The following is a 17,476-nucleotide window of genomic DNA, read 5'->3' on the forward strand; positions in this document are numbered from 1 at the left end:
GGATACAAAAACTATTGAACCAATATACAGTGAAACCTCGATATAACGACACCCCACGGTGCACTAATAAACACTCGCTATAGCGAATCGTCGCTTTACCGGAGGTGGAGCAAATAATAGCCAATATACCTGTTGCGAACAGATATACAGGAACAGGAGTGGTGTGGCGACAGATAAACATCTATCCGATAAACGTAAGCATAAATCCAGACGAAAGGCGATGTTTTTTTGCATCACTAAATTTCCTTACTCAAATAACGACCAACTATTCAAACAATTTATAAGCGCCACACTGAATAAAAATCATGCAAAGCATTGTTTCGTCATCATTATATTTATCGATCGACAGTTTACCACATAAATTTGAGACTGAGCACTCCATTAACTTCATTTCTAACAGATCGCTAGCAATTACAGAGGTTAAGGAGTCTTCATGGAAGTCTTCCGGCGGTGAAACCCTCGCTATGGCGAGAGCCAACAACGAAAGGGTCTCGTAAAAACGAATTTTTTAACATGCTTATTATAGGGTCAATTGACGGTGCATCGGCTATCTCTCGTAATAGCGGGGGTGTCGCTATATCCCGTACTCGCTTTAACGAGGTTCCACTGTAAATTATAAATTTTTGATAAAATTTTTATGATTTTTGAATTCATGACCCCTGTGACCCCCTAAATCTGCCACAGTCTCAGTCAAAAACTTTATAATAGTTAAAAAAAAAAGTCCGAGGATAAGTTCCCCTGGGCTATCTGTAAAAAAATCCTAAAGGGAGGTATGGTGGGTATTTGCCACAAGGGCAAATATTTCAAGGGCTGAAGCCCCCAAGGCTCCTGATACACATATGTGCATGGAAGATGAGAAATGCAATAAAAATGATGTGACAATCACGGTAGCAGCATGAGGAGTAAACAAGAGCATTGCAAGTTTCTTATTTGTTTAAATGCCACCATAAGGAAAATACAAGGTACTAAGTATTCAATAAAACTAACAACAATGCTCAAATTTGAGTAAAAATATTTTCCACAAATGTTTTATTCCAAGTCAGAGGAATATTTTAGACAGTTTAAATATAAAACTTTCAACCCCTCAGTAAAAAAAAACAAACTTTCATTCACTACTCTAAAAGAAAATTTGATGACCGAGGTAAAATATTTAGTTTAAGAGTTGTACTTTCAAAAGGATAAAGTCAGTTGAAAATAGTTTACTATTCAAAGTGATGAATCATGCATAGAATTGAGCATCCACTAGGTCGTAAGTGGATGCGTTTGGTTAACTGTTTACATGGAAAGGCCTCATGTCACATTTCCTTAAATGGACTACATGTTTGTGGATATACATGACTCTGGTTTACATGTGTGCAATGAAGCTATAAAATTAGCAGGCAGAAAATATTCCTCAGTCTGAATAAAATATAGTGACTATTTTCCCACACATTCCCATTCACACACCTTTGAACAATCATTCGAAAATCAACTTTAACAGCACACAATCAGCAGAATCACACTACAAAAATACACATCTATCCATTTTGGTTGGTGTACAGGTACATGCAAATTTTTTCCCCTAATTCTTTGCACTTCCATCATCTTTAGTCTCGGCAAGTCCAAAATTTGCAGCGATGTAAAACACTCGTGAATAAATATCCCACAGAACAAGACACCTTTTTTCATCTTGCTGATTCCACAGTTACTTCTTCGAATCAATCACACCAAATGGACATCTTAAGGCACAATTAATGAGAGAATTATAAAAATCATCAACCACATTCAACCCAAACACACATGGATTTAAAATAATTCCATACACACGCTGATGCTCACCAAAGGTGCATACCCCCAAACAACCGTATGCATCAAACACCGCACATTCCATCACAACCACACACGGAAACTTGCTCATCTTCTAGTAAAATCTGCATATATAAAGTTCTTAAAACCATCTACTTCTACAAACACAATTAATTACATTCACTGAATATCCACACACTTAAGATGTTAAGGTGATCGAAATACGCCAGCAGCACAATCACATGATGGACGACGATTGATAAAGAAGCAAATTCAATAAATAATTCCTGCAATAAAATGACACTAACTGGAAATGATAAATAATTTGTTCAACATTACCGTGTCCCAAAGTTACACCATGAAGACTAAAACAACACATTCTTCCCGATTTGTGCACTCCAGTATCAGGGCAGCAGGTATTTTTTTTTGGCATAGATTCGACAAAAGAAGTACTTTCACTTCTATACATAGTTTGTTGGCATGGCTAGTTACTTTAATCCATGTAAAAGTAAACTAATGTAAGCATATATGAATGGTAGGCAGATTAGCATAGTTCACCATTCTGAAAAATGAAAACGATGAATCATTTCTACTTCCTTAATATAAAAAAATACATCGACTGTTCATCCAAACACTTACTTAAGAACACTTTGAAGGTTTTCCATGAGTTTTTGAGCCAAAAGAATCTCAGCTCAACTAAACCTTCAATTCAGTCACTGATCCCATCAGGGATGAGCCAACAGTAAACATTCAGAGACGACATAGATTCTTGCATCCATCTGCTGTTGGGTTGGAGCACTGTGCGCATCGAGGCATGGTAGTCTTTAATGGTGGAAATGACACTGAATGGAAAAAAATTTCCACAGACCACTCCAGTTAATCTTCCAATGCCATCAGGTGATCTCAAAAGAAAGGGCAGTTCGTTTTTCACCAAGACTACATAATGCAGTCTCAGTCTGTTTTCTCTGTCGATGCCATTGGAAAACGAACAATACGAAGTTGGTTTCCGTAGTCACACAGTGCCTCTCCTCCCCAACCGCCTGCGCCACCGTCCCTCAGCAGAACTATCTGCTTCACAAACACGCAAGAGTCACAGTTTCCAAGCCTCACGATTCTCACTGGATCCCCTGTGCGTACGTCCCACACAACCAACGAGCCCTGGCAAAAAAAAACATGCAAATATGAGAAAAAATTCTCTCAGAATGAATTATAAGACTTCTTTATTACACACCAAAAAAAAAAAACTTTCACTCAATTACTCTTCCTTTGGGTTAATATGATAGTAAAGATGATTTTTTTAATACAAATGAATTTGATGACATAACTGATAACTTCAGGCTTGACTTAGTGAAACCTCTCCATAAAGGAGAAAAATAGAGGAGTAAAAAGAAATAAAGAGTAAAACTTTGTCAGGTTCACTAAATAGTGGTCGTATCCATATTAATATGATATTATCATATTAATGTTATTATTCAGGTACAAACTGACAAAGTTTTACTCCTTTATTTCAAATTTGATGATATTTTATGATATTATGATTTCTTAATTGTCTATGAATACTTTTTTAGGCCAACTTCAATGAGAAAAAAATGCATATCTAGTACATATTGGTGTGAAGTCAATTCTTGATTGCCAGTCTTCATTTTAAGGAAACCCTAATACTTTTGATTCCAGCGATGCAAATATTATTTTTAAGTTCTTTTCAATAATTATCAACCTTATGTGATAGTCTTAAAAGTCCAAAAGAATTATTTAATATAATGTAGCTGAAATGCAGCAATTTATACAGAAAATCCAACAAGTTGCCTATTATATTTATCATGATAGAACATCAGATTATGCTTGAGGGGAAAGCTGATTAAACAACCTCGGTTTTGAAGTAAGACTTCACCTTCTTTGGGTTAAGAGCTAACGATGAGTTCTTACTTTGAAACACAGGTCGTTTAACATGTTGACCAACGTGGTGTTTTCATACACGTTTCCCCTGACACAATCGGTGTTATTTCAATACTAACGTATTATTGATTCATGTCACGTAGAAATATCATTATAATGAATCTAAAATAAAGTTTACTATAATTTGAGGTGATTCGGCCATAATGACCACTTCGGTCATGGTCTATGCCAAAATATCTCTCCTGGTAACCGTTGAGGTGAGAAAATTGCGAGGAAAAAAATATTCAGAAGTTTGCAATGAAATGACAAATGATCAACCTTCTTCACCACAAAAATGAAGATACATTATAAAGAATGCCACATAAAAAACTTAAAATATATTTTTCTAAATATTCCCAATAAAAATATGCACATAACTACCATGTCAATGAGTCACATGCATCATATTTACCTGTTTACTCGTGATCAGAAGGTTGTGAGTCAGCATCACCATGCTAGAGCAGTACGTATGAGACTGAAAGAAGATAAATCATGAGATCATTCCCGAGTCAGTTAACAATTTCAGATTAGGATAAATACCTATCACTACCATTTGAAAGATACATATTTCTGCTGTAAAGCATACATGCTTGAAGCTAAGGTGCATGTATAGGCCAGGGGAAAAAGCTCCACTCGGTGCCTGGTGTGCCCATATGGGTATGCTAATTTAAAGAGCAAATTAAAATTTAAGCTAGCAGCAAGGGAATTTAAAACTGGCCGATTGAGGCTAATGGACTCCGCAGTGGGAAAATTTTAATTGGAATGAAAATTAACGATATTGATTAGGAGAAGAGACTAAAACTACAATAGCAAGACAAATTAAGTAAATTCAAAATTCATGAAAGAGGAAATGATGTCGGAATCTTAAATTTTGGTGCATTTAGAAAATTAATTTTTGACACCAAAGTGTTAGCAGCGTTTGAATTCGTGCTAGTATCATGGCAGAGGGATACGTCAGGCTGACGACTGATGTGGCGGAAGGAGCGCCGCTAGCGTGCGCGAGGAGAAGGAGAACTGACGACGTGCTAAGCCTGTCCGGAGGCGGCATATTGGATGCGAGCCCTGGCCTGAGCACATGCATGGTCAAGTTGTCTTTGTGCTAATAAATGTGTAAAGCCGAGAGTCTCGTGTCATTTTTAAAAGATTTAACAAAAGTATTTAATCTGAGGCCAGACAAGAAATGATAAATTGAGAGCAACTTTCCTGAAAGAATATATTCAATAATATTTCCCTATAAATTCATAGTAAATAAACTACAATTATTTTTCTAAAAAGCAAATAATGTCATACTACCAACTTGGTATGCAGTCACGTGGACGGATACAAAGAAAGAAATTAGCATTGATAAAAGATTTGACTTGACCAGGATTCAAACCCTGGATCTTCTGGTTGGCAGTCAAGTGTACGGCTACCAGTCTCACCACCAAGCAATAACTAACTGAAGCCAATTTCCTAAGCAATTTAACCAAACAATGCTTGCACCACCAATCCATATCGCGGAAGATGCAGTAATATTTCTAAAGGCAGAGAAAGTCAGCAATTGCTTCCTTCTTCAACAATCAATAAAAATCTCTAACATACCAAAGAAAAACTTAAAAAATATTTTAAATAAAAAAATTTCATTGATTCCCGAAAACATTCCTGAACCATCAAATACAGTACATATGATATAACAGTAGATAATCTTCATTCACACATTTCCATCAGCTAAAACACTACATATTGTGCACAACATGAGATGGAAGATTGTCATAATTAATTTAAATGCCACAATTCTCTATGATACTCACCACTTGTATTGTGTTGAGGAGATGACCTTGGAATCTTTCCCAGACACACAGCCTTTCATCAGTGCCAAGACTGATTACATAAGATGCTGAGTAGCTAAGGGCACATATGCTCCCATCATGAGCCTGTATGCTATACATGCAGGCACCTTGAATTGAGAAAAATCATTAAAATAGCATCACCCTCATATTTTTAAAAGAATATTCCTATAACCAACCTACATGTTTCCTTTCACGGAGAAGAAAAATTTCTATGGAGGTAATCAAAGTGACTGAAAAACTCTCAAAATAAACATATGATCTAATTATCTCCATAATCCAAAAGCATTGACTGATATGGAGGGAGAGAGAGAGGAATTTCCTTCCTAAAAACCAAGAGAATAACTACAGATTCAACACTTTGATACTCATCATCAATCAATTTTGAGCAGAATTATTCCCAAACATAAGATAAATTAAGGGACAAATAGTATATTAATGAAGAATAAATATTTTAAGCAGAAGAATATTTCTTATATCATTTATTTATCATTTAACAACTTATGATGCTCTATGATGTGATGTATTTCCAAAGCTCCAAAAAAGATTCCCGTTCCTCTGAAATCCATAAACAGTTGTACAACCCAAATCCTAATTCCCTATTCAGAAAGCACCCATAATCCAGAACATTTTCAGTAAAAAGGTGTTCTTTGCAGAAAACATATATATATGCTAATTATTTGAATTTGTCTTCACCATATGAAACTGCTAGACAATTAAACAGTAAAAAATTAACAAAAATTCTCCCTGTTGTCTCTTTTGAAATTAGGAGACACAGTCACTCTTAAAATTGTTAATTGCCACACCAGAAATTGATGCATACACTGTACAGATGACTCGACTTACTCAGGCGATTGGCTTGATCTAAACTGTTTTATTTACCATATCATAGAAAATTTGCAAATCAAACTACAGTGGAACCTCGTTAAAGCGAGTACGGGCTATAGCGACACCCCCGCTATTACGAGAGGTAGCCGATGCACCGTCAATTGACCCTATAATAAGCGTGTTAAAAAATTCGTTTTTACGAGACCCTTTCGGTGTTGGCTCTCGCCATAGCGAGGGTTTCACCGCCGGAAGACTTTCATCAAGACTCCTTAACCTCTGTAATTGCTAGCAATCTGTTAGAAATGAAGTTAATGGAGTGCTCAGTCTCAAATTTATGTGGTAAACTGTCGTTCGATAAATATAATGATTGACGAAACAATGCTTTGCATGATTTTTATTCAGTGCGGCGCTTATAAATTGTTTGAATAGTTAGCCGTTATTTGAGTAAGGAAATTTAGTGATGCAAATAAACATCGCCTTTCATCTGGATTTATGCTTACGTTTATCGGATAGATGTTTATCTGTCGCCGCACCACTCCTGTTCCTGTATATCTGTTCGCAACAGGTATATTGGCTATTATTTGCTCCACCTCCGGTAAAGCGACAATTCGCTATAGCGAGTGTTAATTAGTGCACCGTTGGGTGTCGTTATATCGAGGTTGCACTGTACTTCATTTAAATTTTATCTCATTTTGTTATACTTCATCAAATCCCCGCATAAAAGACATCAGAGTCCCCATAATTAAACCACGGTTAATACTTCATCACCCAAAATCCAGCAAAGTCCCAAATCCGGCATCACCCAAGTCCCGTGGTGCCATACTCGGAGTACTCAACTCCATAAATCTGCTCTGGCCAACTTTACAAAAAATGAGATATACATATTTGTTCACATTATTGTCAAGGTGCACCAGAGAAATCTTAAAAAATGAAAAAAAACACATTGGCACATAGAAAGTAAATAACAAGAATAGTTCTTCAACAGAAACTCAAAAGTAATACATGCCAATAAATAAGTTACCTCTTTAAACTGAATAACACAATTCCAGTGGAATTTCAAAGAATAGAGGCAGCCATGAACTAACCTGTTACTAAGTCCCAAACACAAAGCATTCCATCTTGGCTGCCACTCCCGGAGAGAAGAGGAAACATTTTATCAATGAACAAAGCCGTGATTGGCCCACAATGGCCGTGAAGTGTATACATCTGGAGATGGTCTTCCAGTCGAAAAACCTGAAGTTTTGACAATTCAAAACAAAAAGCATTATATCAATACTCTATATAACATGCCAGTTTTATTCACAATTTTTCTTTACAGAGGAAGCCGAATACATAAAGAAGTGGTTATTTCAAATAAATAAATGCAATAATTCTTGAATTAAACATTAATTTCACTCCATTCTCTAATGCTATTCAAGAGCCTTTTCAATGATAACAATCCCTTATTCTGCCACTGAAAGAAATCCATTTTTCCATTACAGTAGCCATTATTCAGTCTCAGCAGCTCATGAGAATAAGGAGCAACATTAAGTTAACTTTGGCTTCCAGAATAATGAACACCACAAAACATGATAAAAAGGGTAGTAAAATTATCACGTTATCTATTTATCACAAAGCATCAAAACGATGGCTTGAGGTATTATTGCTTTTGCAGTCACAGAGAGCTTACTCGAAACTCAGGTTATGAGCATACAAGTGTAGAAGGGTAGGATAAAATATATGGATGACTTTTAATTGATTTAAAATGGAAAGATTTCCACCTCTAAGACATTAAATGTGAATAACAGTCTAATGCAAATATCCTGACCATGTACATGATTAGAGCAATATAGAATTGAGTCTAGAAGAGCTGTATACTTAACACTTAACACTAACCTTCAGTGTATGATCTTGGCTTCCAGTGAGGATACGTCCTCCTTCAGAATCCAAAACAGTAATAGGCTGCTGGTGAGCTCGAACAGATCCCAGGCGAACGCATCGAATGTCTTCATCTGATTGCAATATGGAGTCCCAATCCAGTGAACCAGCACTTCCAGTTCTTACATGAGCTGTAAATATAATAAATATTATCTTGATGAGCTCTTGGGTTTACTTTTTCAGCATATTTGTTCCGTAAACAGAGGTATATTTAGTTCTTGTAACTGCCACCGGAGGGCGTAGTTGTATTACGATGTTCAGTTTTGTGTGTGTGTGTGTGCTTACGACGAGTCGTCGTAATTCTCGAAGTGAGTTGAATCAGTGAGGCAGTCAGCGAGTGGAACTCATGGTGAAAGTGCGTGGTGCCAGCAGTTGCCCCGACCACTCCCCCGGCCCCCAAGTGTGCGCACGTGTTGGCCAAACGACAGACAGGAGGATTTGCTGACTGACTGATGGGTGAAGTTGCCCCCACTATTGTACTGATTTGTGAAAGTCATTATTATTTGTTGCTTTCTTGATATTGTTAAGTTGAGAATATATGTATTTTTTTGAACGTTTAAAACTGTGTTTCTCTGGTCCTTCGGGTGATAGTTGAAGAAACATCGTTCCTTTTGTCCCGCAACAATATTACTTTTAGGAAGAAAAATTCTAATCCTGTGTAATGCCGACATGTGGTTAGAAAAAAAGCAAAGACACAGATTAACCTGATAAATAAGTATCCCACCTCATCCCTGAGTGAAAATTCCAAAGAGTATGTAATCAATTAACTTGAGTGGGCTACCCTGAATTTCTTTGAAAGATTGCCCATATTCCTCTGTACTATGTGACTTTGTTACTTCAAATTAACCCTTACTCAATGAGGCCAGAATATAATGAAAATGCCATTAAAGTTTCCTTTCACATGCATGCTTCCAGTGGGGCTACACACCTTTTTCTCAGTCAAGGGACAGCGATAATTTTGGTCACTTTCCCCTTAGATTGACAATTTAGGCATACATTTTTTAATCAAGTATTTTTTATGAAATGATTTTGCTAAAAATATTGTTGCCAAAGCCAAAAATACTGTTAAATTATAAAATTATTATATTTTTACCATCTCTTTATAGCATTCTACGAAAATCTACTATTCAAATCAAGCTCCCCACCAAAAAATATCATATCAATGGTTAAACACTCAACTAAGTTGGAAAAAACTGCAGAGTTCATTTTAAAATATGCATTAGTATACATAAGCATAAGGAATGAACTTAAAATCATCAATTAACAAGCAATGAAAAATTTCCCAAGTAAAAATATGCTAATTTTAGCTAATTTTGTTTCATATCTTTGGTTTCAGAGAAAATCATGACTTCTTGTAGCAAAATAAAAACAAAATGTAAAATGCAATTGAGAAAAACAAATTAAAAACTCATCGTTCAGCAAATACAGTGGAACCTCGATAAAACGACACCCCCCGGTGCACTAATAAACACTCGCTATAACGAATTGTCGCTTTACCGGAGGTGGTGCAAATAATAGCCAATATACCTCATATTATTCCTTTATTTTTATTTTCTCGCTTAGACGTGTTTGGTGTTTTTTTGGCCATGGTGTGTTCCATAAAATGATTTCTCTTCATGCAACTCATGGACGTGCGGGTATGCTGACGACTGCTTTCTGCCGCTCGAGGAACAAAAGAAGATCAAGCATTCGCAAATGCTAATGCCACAATATTTTCACCAAAATTAACTACTTATTTATCGAACGACAGTTTAACATATAAATTTGAGACTGTGCACTCCATTAACTTCATTTCCAACAGATCGCTAGCAATTACAGAGATTAAGGAGTCTTGGTGTAGGTTTTTCCGGTGGTGAAACCCTCGCTATGGCGAGAGCCGACACCAAAAGGGCCTCGTAAAAACGAAATTTTTAACATGCTTCTAATAGGATCAATTGACGGTGCATCGGCTATCTCTCGTAATAGCGGGGGTCTCGCTATAGCCCATACTCGCTTTAACGAGGTTCCACTGTACAATAATTATGTAATTAGTTGATGTAAATGACTGTGAATCACATGCTAGAATGGACGTGTTTTGAAAGTGTCAGCAATAAACTTTAACTTACTGCGACGATGATAAGAGTTGAAATTCCAGTCCATCTGCTTTCCTTTTCTGTAACTTTCAAGTTCAAAAAAGTCTATGGATCCACTCAACTTAGCAGCAACCACTCTGTTTCCAATTATCATAACTGAAGTTATTCCAACACCAGAACCATCTTCAAAAAGACACTGCGAATGGAGAAAGAGAAATATAATACTTTTGATTTTTGTCAAGTAAATAACAGATACATAGTGTTCTTACAGACCATACATCATCAGCTATATAGGCAGTAAAATGCCGATGCAAGGCAATTTTAAAATGGATTAGAAAATTATCACTGGGATGAGACAAATCACGTTGGTAACAAATATGGATGAAAAGATCACAAGACACTGAAATAGTAAGCAAATACCATGACCTATTCATTACGACCCTGCCAGCAGAGAATGATAACTGGTGTTTCAAATGCATTAACATGTTTTAAATAAATACATAAAAAACTTAATCCAACTGTCAAAAAAATTTCCTTGTTAATACAAGGCACAAGCATGAATCGCAGCATATAAAACCTAGAATGATTACCGAGTGTTTCAACAGAGAGTAAAATCGACAAATACATACACAACTGGATCTTTTCACTTAAAGGCTTACCAGGCAATATAAGATCGACTAATTATTTCACAGAAAATTCTATCAAATGAGTTCGATCACGGTCCCCAAAATTTGTTAATGCGCTTTTGGTATGCTACAATCCAGTGGCAGATTCAGAGAGGGACTACCCTTGGGTATCCAATTTGCACTGTAGAGAATGGTAATTTTGTTTGGACCCCCACTACCGCTGGGAGGTTACCCTCTACATACTTCGCTCCCCTTGTCCCTATTCTGGATCCGCCACTGCAATCCATCAACCACATTTGCTCAATTCCCAGGAAAAATGAATTGAAACTACCAAATCTCACCTTGAACTTTCCAGTTGATCCATCCCACAGTTCCAGGTGGCCATTAGCACAACCCAAAGCAATGAGATTGTCCCGAAAATCTATACACCACACAGGAGGAGCAGTAGTAACAAAACGTAGTCTATCCGAACTTCCATTTTGGGACATGGTACCCGCGGCCGACATCTCCACACTGGATTGCAGAGGGCTTCTATTTGGAGGGGATTTGTCCATCCAATTTCCATTTTCTTGAGCTGTAGAAGTAATTTTACAATGAGCAAATGAAATTAAACCCTAGCACTGAAATGCCATGTCTAGCTTGTCATGAACTTTTGATGCCAAAACACACAATGACAATGTGTGACGAGTGTAGCTCATAATCAGATTTACATAATTTTAGCAATATTTAGGGAAAGAATATAAATATTTTGAAAGTTTAGCAATGTTAAAACACCCAAAATGTACATGAAGAACTCATATTTCATGAAATATGATGCATTGGGAGTAATAAAATGATTTTATACCACTAGCGACGGCTGTGATTTTGATGCATTAAACTAGATACGAAATATGAAATAATAATCACTTTTTATTTCACTGATCTATGTTCATTGAAATCAAAAAAATATTATATCATTTTCTATCATTCCATTCAAAGAGAACTACAACAAAAATAAATAGAGGATAGGAGCACAACGTTCAGAAAATAAATTGAAGTGGAAGGGGTTCAAACACACAAATTATTACAGGTTTTAAAAAATTAATGAACTTTGCTTTAGTTTCTGAGAAGGAAAATTATACTCAAGTGATTGAAAACATCAATTAAACCTTCTGCAACATGGTATTTACTCATAACTTTCAAGCTCTTTATTGTACTTTTAACAATCATTCAATTATTTTCTTAAATTCAAGTTTGTAGCCTAATAATACCAACCAAAGAAAGCATAGATTGAAATTTATGAAACTATTCCTGCCTCGCAGCAACTAAAACGTTCAGAAATTAAAAAAAAAAAGATGATTAGGTCTATTTCACACTTATAACCAGGGGCAGATCCAGGATTTCTTTCTGGGGGGGGCACAAGCAAGGCCGTAGCCAGGATTTTGTTCTGGAAGGAGCACTAGGATACCTCGTAATACAAAACCAATGCAATGATAATGGGATTTTATTAAAATCTTCAATATTTTTTAAAAGTCTGGGGGGGGGGGGCACGTGCCCCCTTGCCCCTCCCCCCGAGATCTGCCTATGCTTATAACATTGGCAATATCCTAGCATCTCTTGCAATGAGCATGAACCAACCTGTTGGTAATGAATTGTGAGGCATCCTGACACGACCATTTCCCATTATCTTCTTTTCACTGGGCCTCATGCGTCTCTGACTTATGCCATCTGGAGACAGCCCTTGGTCTCTCTGCGGTACTTTTACAGCCATCGACCGCCTCGGTATCAGGTTATTTCTGGTTGGATTGGTGAGCCCTAAGGAAGTATCAGGCTCCCCAAGGTCCTCTTCTTCCATTTCTGCATCATCCTCCTCAAAAGCTGACTTGCAATGTTCCTCGTAGAGGCCTCGATAGCGCTGGCCAAAATCGTACCCTTGCTCCTTCAGATTGATATTATTCTGTTGCTGGTCTACTGCAGATGTCTGAAAATGAATGTTGTTCAAAAGATGGTAAACACTTATATAATTTCCCTAATTTCTTAACAATTACCCATTGTCCGTGAATTACAAATATGTACTCAACTTGTAACCATCGAAAGTAAGAACAAAATTATGGGATATCTTTTTATGCTTTGCATTTTAAATCTAAGTAAATACCTTCACAAATTCAACATATCGTATTACCTCATTCACCACGCCATTGGCATAGTCTTTTCATCGAGACTGATAGTTTCACTTCATATTAATTATCCTACTTCCATTAATCGAGGTTTTGCTGCTAAGGATACTCATCTGTTCTCTTAAAGTTAACTATGTTATATATTTTGCTAAATCAGTAATTCAACTTTAAATTCTTGTTTGCATTCATTGTATACTACTAATAATGTACAAAACTAAATCCCAGGCTGGAATAGCCTTTGGTAATAAATACTGTTGCTTTTTTTACATATTTTTTTAGCTTTAGGATGCTACAAATTTCTCTGTAAGCATGTGCAAACATGGCAATAGTCACCACTATAACACTAAGAGCAGCTCTGTAATATTAGTGCATATTTATCCTACTGATAAACTGCATTTTCATGGCTAGTACAACATGAAGCAATGAAATCACCATTTTAAGCCCCTATCACAGTAGGTAACTCCACAGAGTTAACCACAGAATCAACTATACAGAATTATAAAAAGAACAGGTTACAGACAGATGTGATCATGTCCACAGCAAACGAAGGAATGAGGTTATATTCCCATAAGGGTTTATTTTCCCTCATATGTACTTATGTCCTGCTTAATTTGGCAGAGAAATTACTGTTACATTATTAACATATGGTGCGATATACTTACTTTTGACCGACTGGCTCCAAACTTGGTGTTGATTGATGGCCTAAGATCTGGCATACTCCACATCATTTGATTGTTTGGATATGACCCATGTCCATTGAATGAATATGCTCCATGATGTTCCTTTTTCTGGTAGCTACCATCTATCCTAGGGCACGCTAGTTCACAATCCATCTCATTAACTGGAAAACTCCCTTTCCTGAAAGAAGGACCAAAAATCAACACATTCTCATTAGGCATTTATAAATATGAAATCATTTTCTTAAGTAATATTTATAAAATTATCACTGTTTCAAACACTAAATCATGACATAAGCTACATAACTTTGTACATGGAAAATTAATGGCAGTACAATCGAAAATAACCAGCAAAAGGTAGTCTTAAGGTTACTTATTTCCAAGTACATATTAAACACAGAAGATCTATCTAATTATCACCTGTTGCTGAGACTGCTTGGTGAAGCAAGGTCATATAGAGAAGCAATCTTTCCTCCCTCCCCCTGAGAAGGAGGAGAACCAGATTCATAATCGGAAAGGACCATTTCTTCCATATCATTCTCAAGGTGAGGGGCAGATGATGAAGGTGATTTCCCCTGAGAGGAAAAGAAACTGAAAGAAAAACAAAAGATGCAATCGACTAAGGAACTGATGGATTAAGTCACACAAGTGATCTAACATTAAACAGTGTTTAAAATGCAAGCCGTGAGTTGCATAATACATTGTATTTAACCGAAAATCCTGCAATCGATCAATTCCTATTACACAGAAACAAAATGTACCATGTAATGATCTGAACCCTTTCTGTAAGTAAAGCAGAAATTTCAATGTGACAAATAAATTCCTTCCTTTTAATGATCACAGCACTGCCATCAGTTTTGATGTCCGTTTTTTTAAACTAATTCCCATATTTAATGTTAAATTCTGAATAAAAATTTACACACACTTCCATTCATAATAAAAGTGTTAAATTATTTCATGGTCATTTGGTTCTGAGTTATCCTGAAATTTTCAGCTTGATAGAATGATAGCTAATCAGAAAGTGGGTTAAAATTGAGTTGCATGATTGTACCCTGACAGGATGACAAACAACAAAGCCAGTTTAGAAAAATGTTGTAAAATGGAAAATTTGCCCAGCAATACGTCATTTCCCATAGCTAACACCACTTTAATTGAAGGCATAAAAAATTAATTCAATTCAATAAAATCAATCATCTATAACATAAGTTTTGAAACTTACCCTTTCCTATCAACAAACATAAGGAGTTCCCCAGTGGCCTTATCCCACACCCTAAGCTGGCCAGCCAAACAGCAAGATGCAACAGAACCTCCCGATGGATCGTTCGCCATGCATTCGACTTCCTGAGGATGGCCTTCCAAGGTAAGGGGAACAGCTTCCAATACAACCTGCAAAAAGTAATGATGATAATTACATAGTTAAACTGACTGATTCTTCAAAAACGATTTAAGCTGCATAGTGAATTATAAGAGAGATGAGTCTCAAGCAAGTTAGACCCTGAATAAGTTGCACCATAGCACCATATTAGACGTCATATAAGATGCACTTTTTTTCCATAATAGGTACATAATTGCTCAAAATAATCAACTGCATCTTATACGTGAAGATTCGACCTCCATAGGTTAATATTCATAATATTGACTCCATTATATTTATTTACTAATTCACTTTATTTACTAACTCCACTATATTTATTATTCAATTTAAGTATATTGTAATTATTATGATTATTACTAAGTCCATTGTCACTACATGACTGTATTTATTGTTTCTTTTTTATATTATACATTACTATCATTTTACAAGCTTCTGAGATATCCAAGGAGATGGGAGCGAGATATCGAACGAGCTTGATATGCACATATGATAAAGTTCGTGTGATATCTCGCTTGGATTTATAAAATCTTACAAGATCTAAAAGGAACTAACTGAAGTTGTTGGGGAGCCATGCCTTGGCACACACTTTTTTTCTTGCGCGTGCCATACTGAAATGAGGGTGTGTCTAATATACCACTACGTCTTGAATGCTGTCAAATATGGTATATCCCCGAGGGATCTGCAAGGATCTCAATCCAATTATAAGCCATATTCACTATAACAGGCATCTACAGTACCTGAGGAGATGTATCCTGTCCATTGATGCCTGTGCTTTCTTCTCCTGACCAGCTGGCTCTCCACTCTGCATAGTTCCGAGAGCACACGCATCTGTAGAGGACAACCATTGTGTAAGAAACAACCGCCACAGATACAATGCAGAGGACAGATGTGAGGAAGAGTTCCATGGGTGATGATGGCACATAAGGGGCAGAGGATGATGTGGATGACACGGAAGCTGGTCCACCAGGCTGAGATGAAGATGATGGTGTCGTCGCACCTCCACTCTCCAATTCTGAAAAAAATAAAAACACAATAAATAGGGTGAGGATCATTCTAAATGGGGCTCCGTGAATGTATGCATCATTGCAAATCAAGGGCATTCATTTCCCAATGAACCACAAAATATTTCCTTAATATGTCATAATAACAAAATGAATACTGAACCTACTAGAACAACGGCAAGGAGCACAGATACACTGCTTTTATATGCAACATGCTACATTGTATGAATCTTAGTCTCGAAGACATGATTTCATTGTATAAAAAGGTGAGTTTTGGGAGAAAACACCATGCAAGTATGAGCCGGTGTGATCGTCCAAACTCATGTCACAATGTCTCGCATGTCCAAATTCGCCCCAACCCACAGTTATGTACATATTACCGTTATATATTACCATCATTTTGTTTGCTTCTGAGATATCAAAGGAACTAGGAGCAAGATACCAAACGAGCTTCATATACATATATGATCAAGCTCATGTGATAACTCGCTTTGATTTTTACGATCGTATACGATCTAAAAGGAGCTAACTTAAGTAATATATTACGGTACTCACTTAAATTTCTATAATTTTGCCCCTGCAGTGCAGATGCCCTTAAGCAAATCAATGCTAAAACCCTCCATCACATAGCATAATATTGGTCTATCTCACCAGAGAAATCTAGTGGATCCAGGGCTGCAGCGAGGGCTTGCCATTGGAACTGTCCCCCTGGACCTCCTTCCTTCTCTTCCGGATGACGCATGTGCAGGGCCACTTCAGGGGCAACAGGGATCCAGATGCTGATGGGAGGGAGGATGCTGAGGTAACTGCTCGACACGCTCACATTGTACATGCCCAACAATGCTGGCCAGTGTCGGTGAGAGAGACTGCTGCCCTGGTTACGCCACACCTGCTCCTGCCTCATGTTACTCGCAGCTTCAGACTGAAACAATGACCAAGTAATAACTTAATGTTCATCCACAGGATAAGTGTTTTTAAATGTATGCCATTAGTCACTTCAATACTTTTTCACTGGAGCATTACTACCTTTATATTATTTTAACTTATCATTAAAATGCTTGCATCACTTTATTTTTTTACATCAGGATTTTTTTTAACTTAATCATTAAACGTACACGAACATCCATGCCCTGGATAGGTGAAACCTACCCAGGTAGGACTCGCACCTGTGACCTCTGAATATTTTAGCATAAAAAGAATTTCATTAATTATTAATTAGAAACCCTTTTGCTGTCAGTCCATTTTGTGTGGTGAATGTGACCACTGCCAACAGCTGTT

At 36.8% G+C, this 17,476-nt stretch overlaps 1 protein-coding gene across 2 annotated transcripts in view; it reads right to left on the reverse strand.

Moving 5' to 3' along the window:
• Positions 1-1,012: 1,012 nt before the first annotated feature.
• The window catches only part of LOC124163205 (sterol regulatory element-binding protein cleavage-activating protein), a 194,472-nt gene continuing 178,008 nt past the window's right edge, over positions 1,013-17,476 (reverse strand). The window contains exons 12-25 of one of the 2 annotated variants that reach the window (XR_006865731.1): positions 16,850-17,120; positions 15,935-16,209; positions 15,042-15,208; positions 14,243-14,413; positions 13,808-14,003; positions 12,607-12,949; positions 11,331-11,563; positions 10,397-10,559; positions 8,250-8,422; positions 7,460-7,607; positions 5,511-5,656; positions 4,133-4,195; positions 2,425-2,943; positions 1,013-2,347 (exon numbers count right to left, since the gene is read on the reverse strand). Coding sequence is in view for 1 of the 2 variants with exons in the window: in XM_046539937.1 (XP_046395893.1) it covers positions 2,737-2,943; positions 4,133-4,195; positions 5,511-5,656; positions 7,460-7,607; positions 8,250-8,422; positions 10,397-10,559; positions 11,331-11,563; positions 12,607-12,949; positions 13,808-14,003; positions 14,243-14,413; positions 15,042-15,208; positions 15,935-16,209; positions 16,850-17,120 (2,556 nt within the window). In the remaining variant the exon portion in view is untranslated. Of the gene's footprint in view, positions 2,944-4,132; positions 4,196-5,510; positions 5,657-7,459; positions 7,608-8,249; positions 8,423-10,396; positions 10,560-11,330; positions 11,564-12,606; positions 12,950-13,807; positions 14,004-14,242; positions 14,414-15,041; positions 15,209-15,934; positions 16,210-16,849; positions 17,121-17,476 lie in introns of both variants that reach the window. The other variant, XM_046539937.1, reaches the window with a different exon arrangement.

Source organism: Ischnura elegans, chromosome 8 (genome assembly GCF_921293095.1).
Source record: "Ischnura elegans chromosome 8, ioIscEleg1.1, whole genome shotgun sequence".
NCBI classification, from domain to species: Eukaryota; Metazoa; Arthropoda; class Insecta; order Odonata; family Coenagrionidae; genus Ischnura; species Ischnura elegans.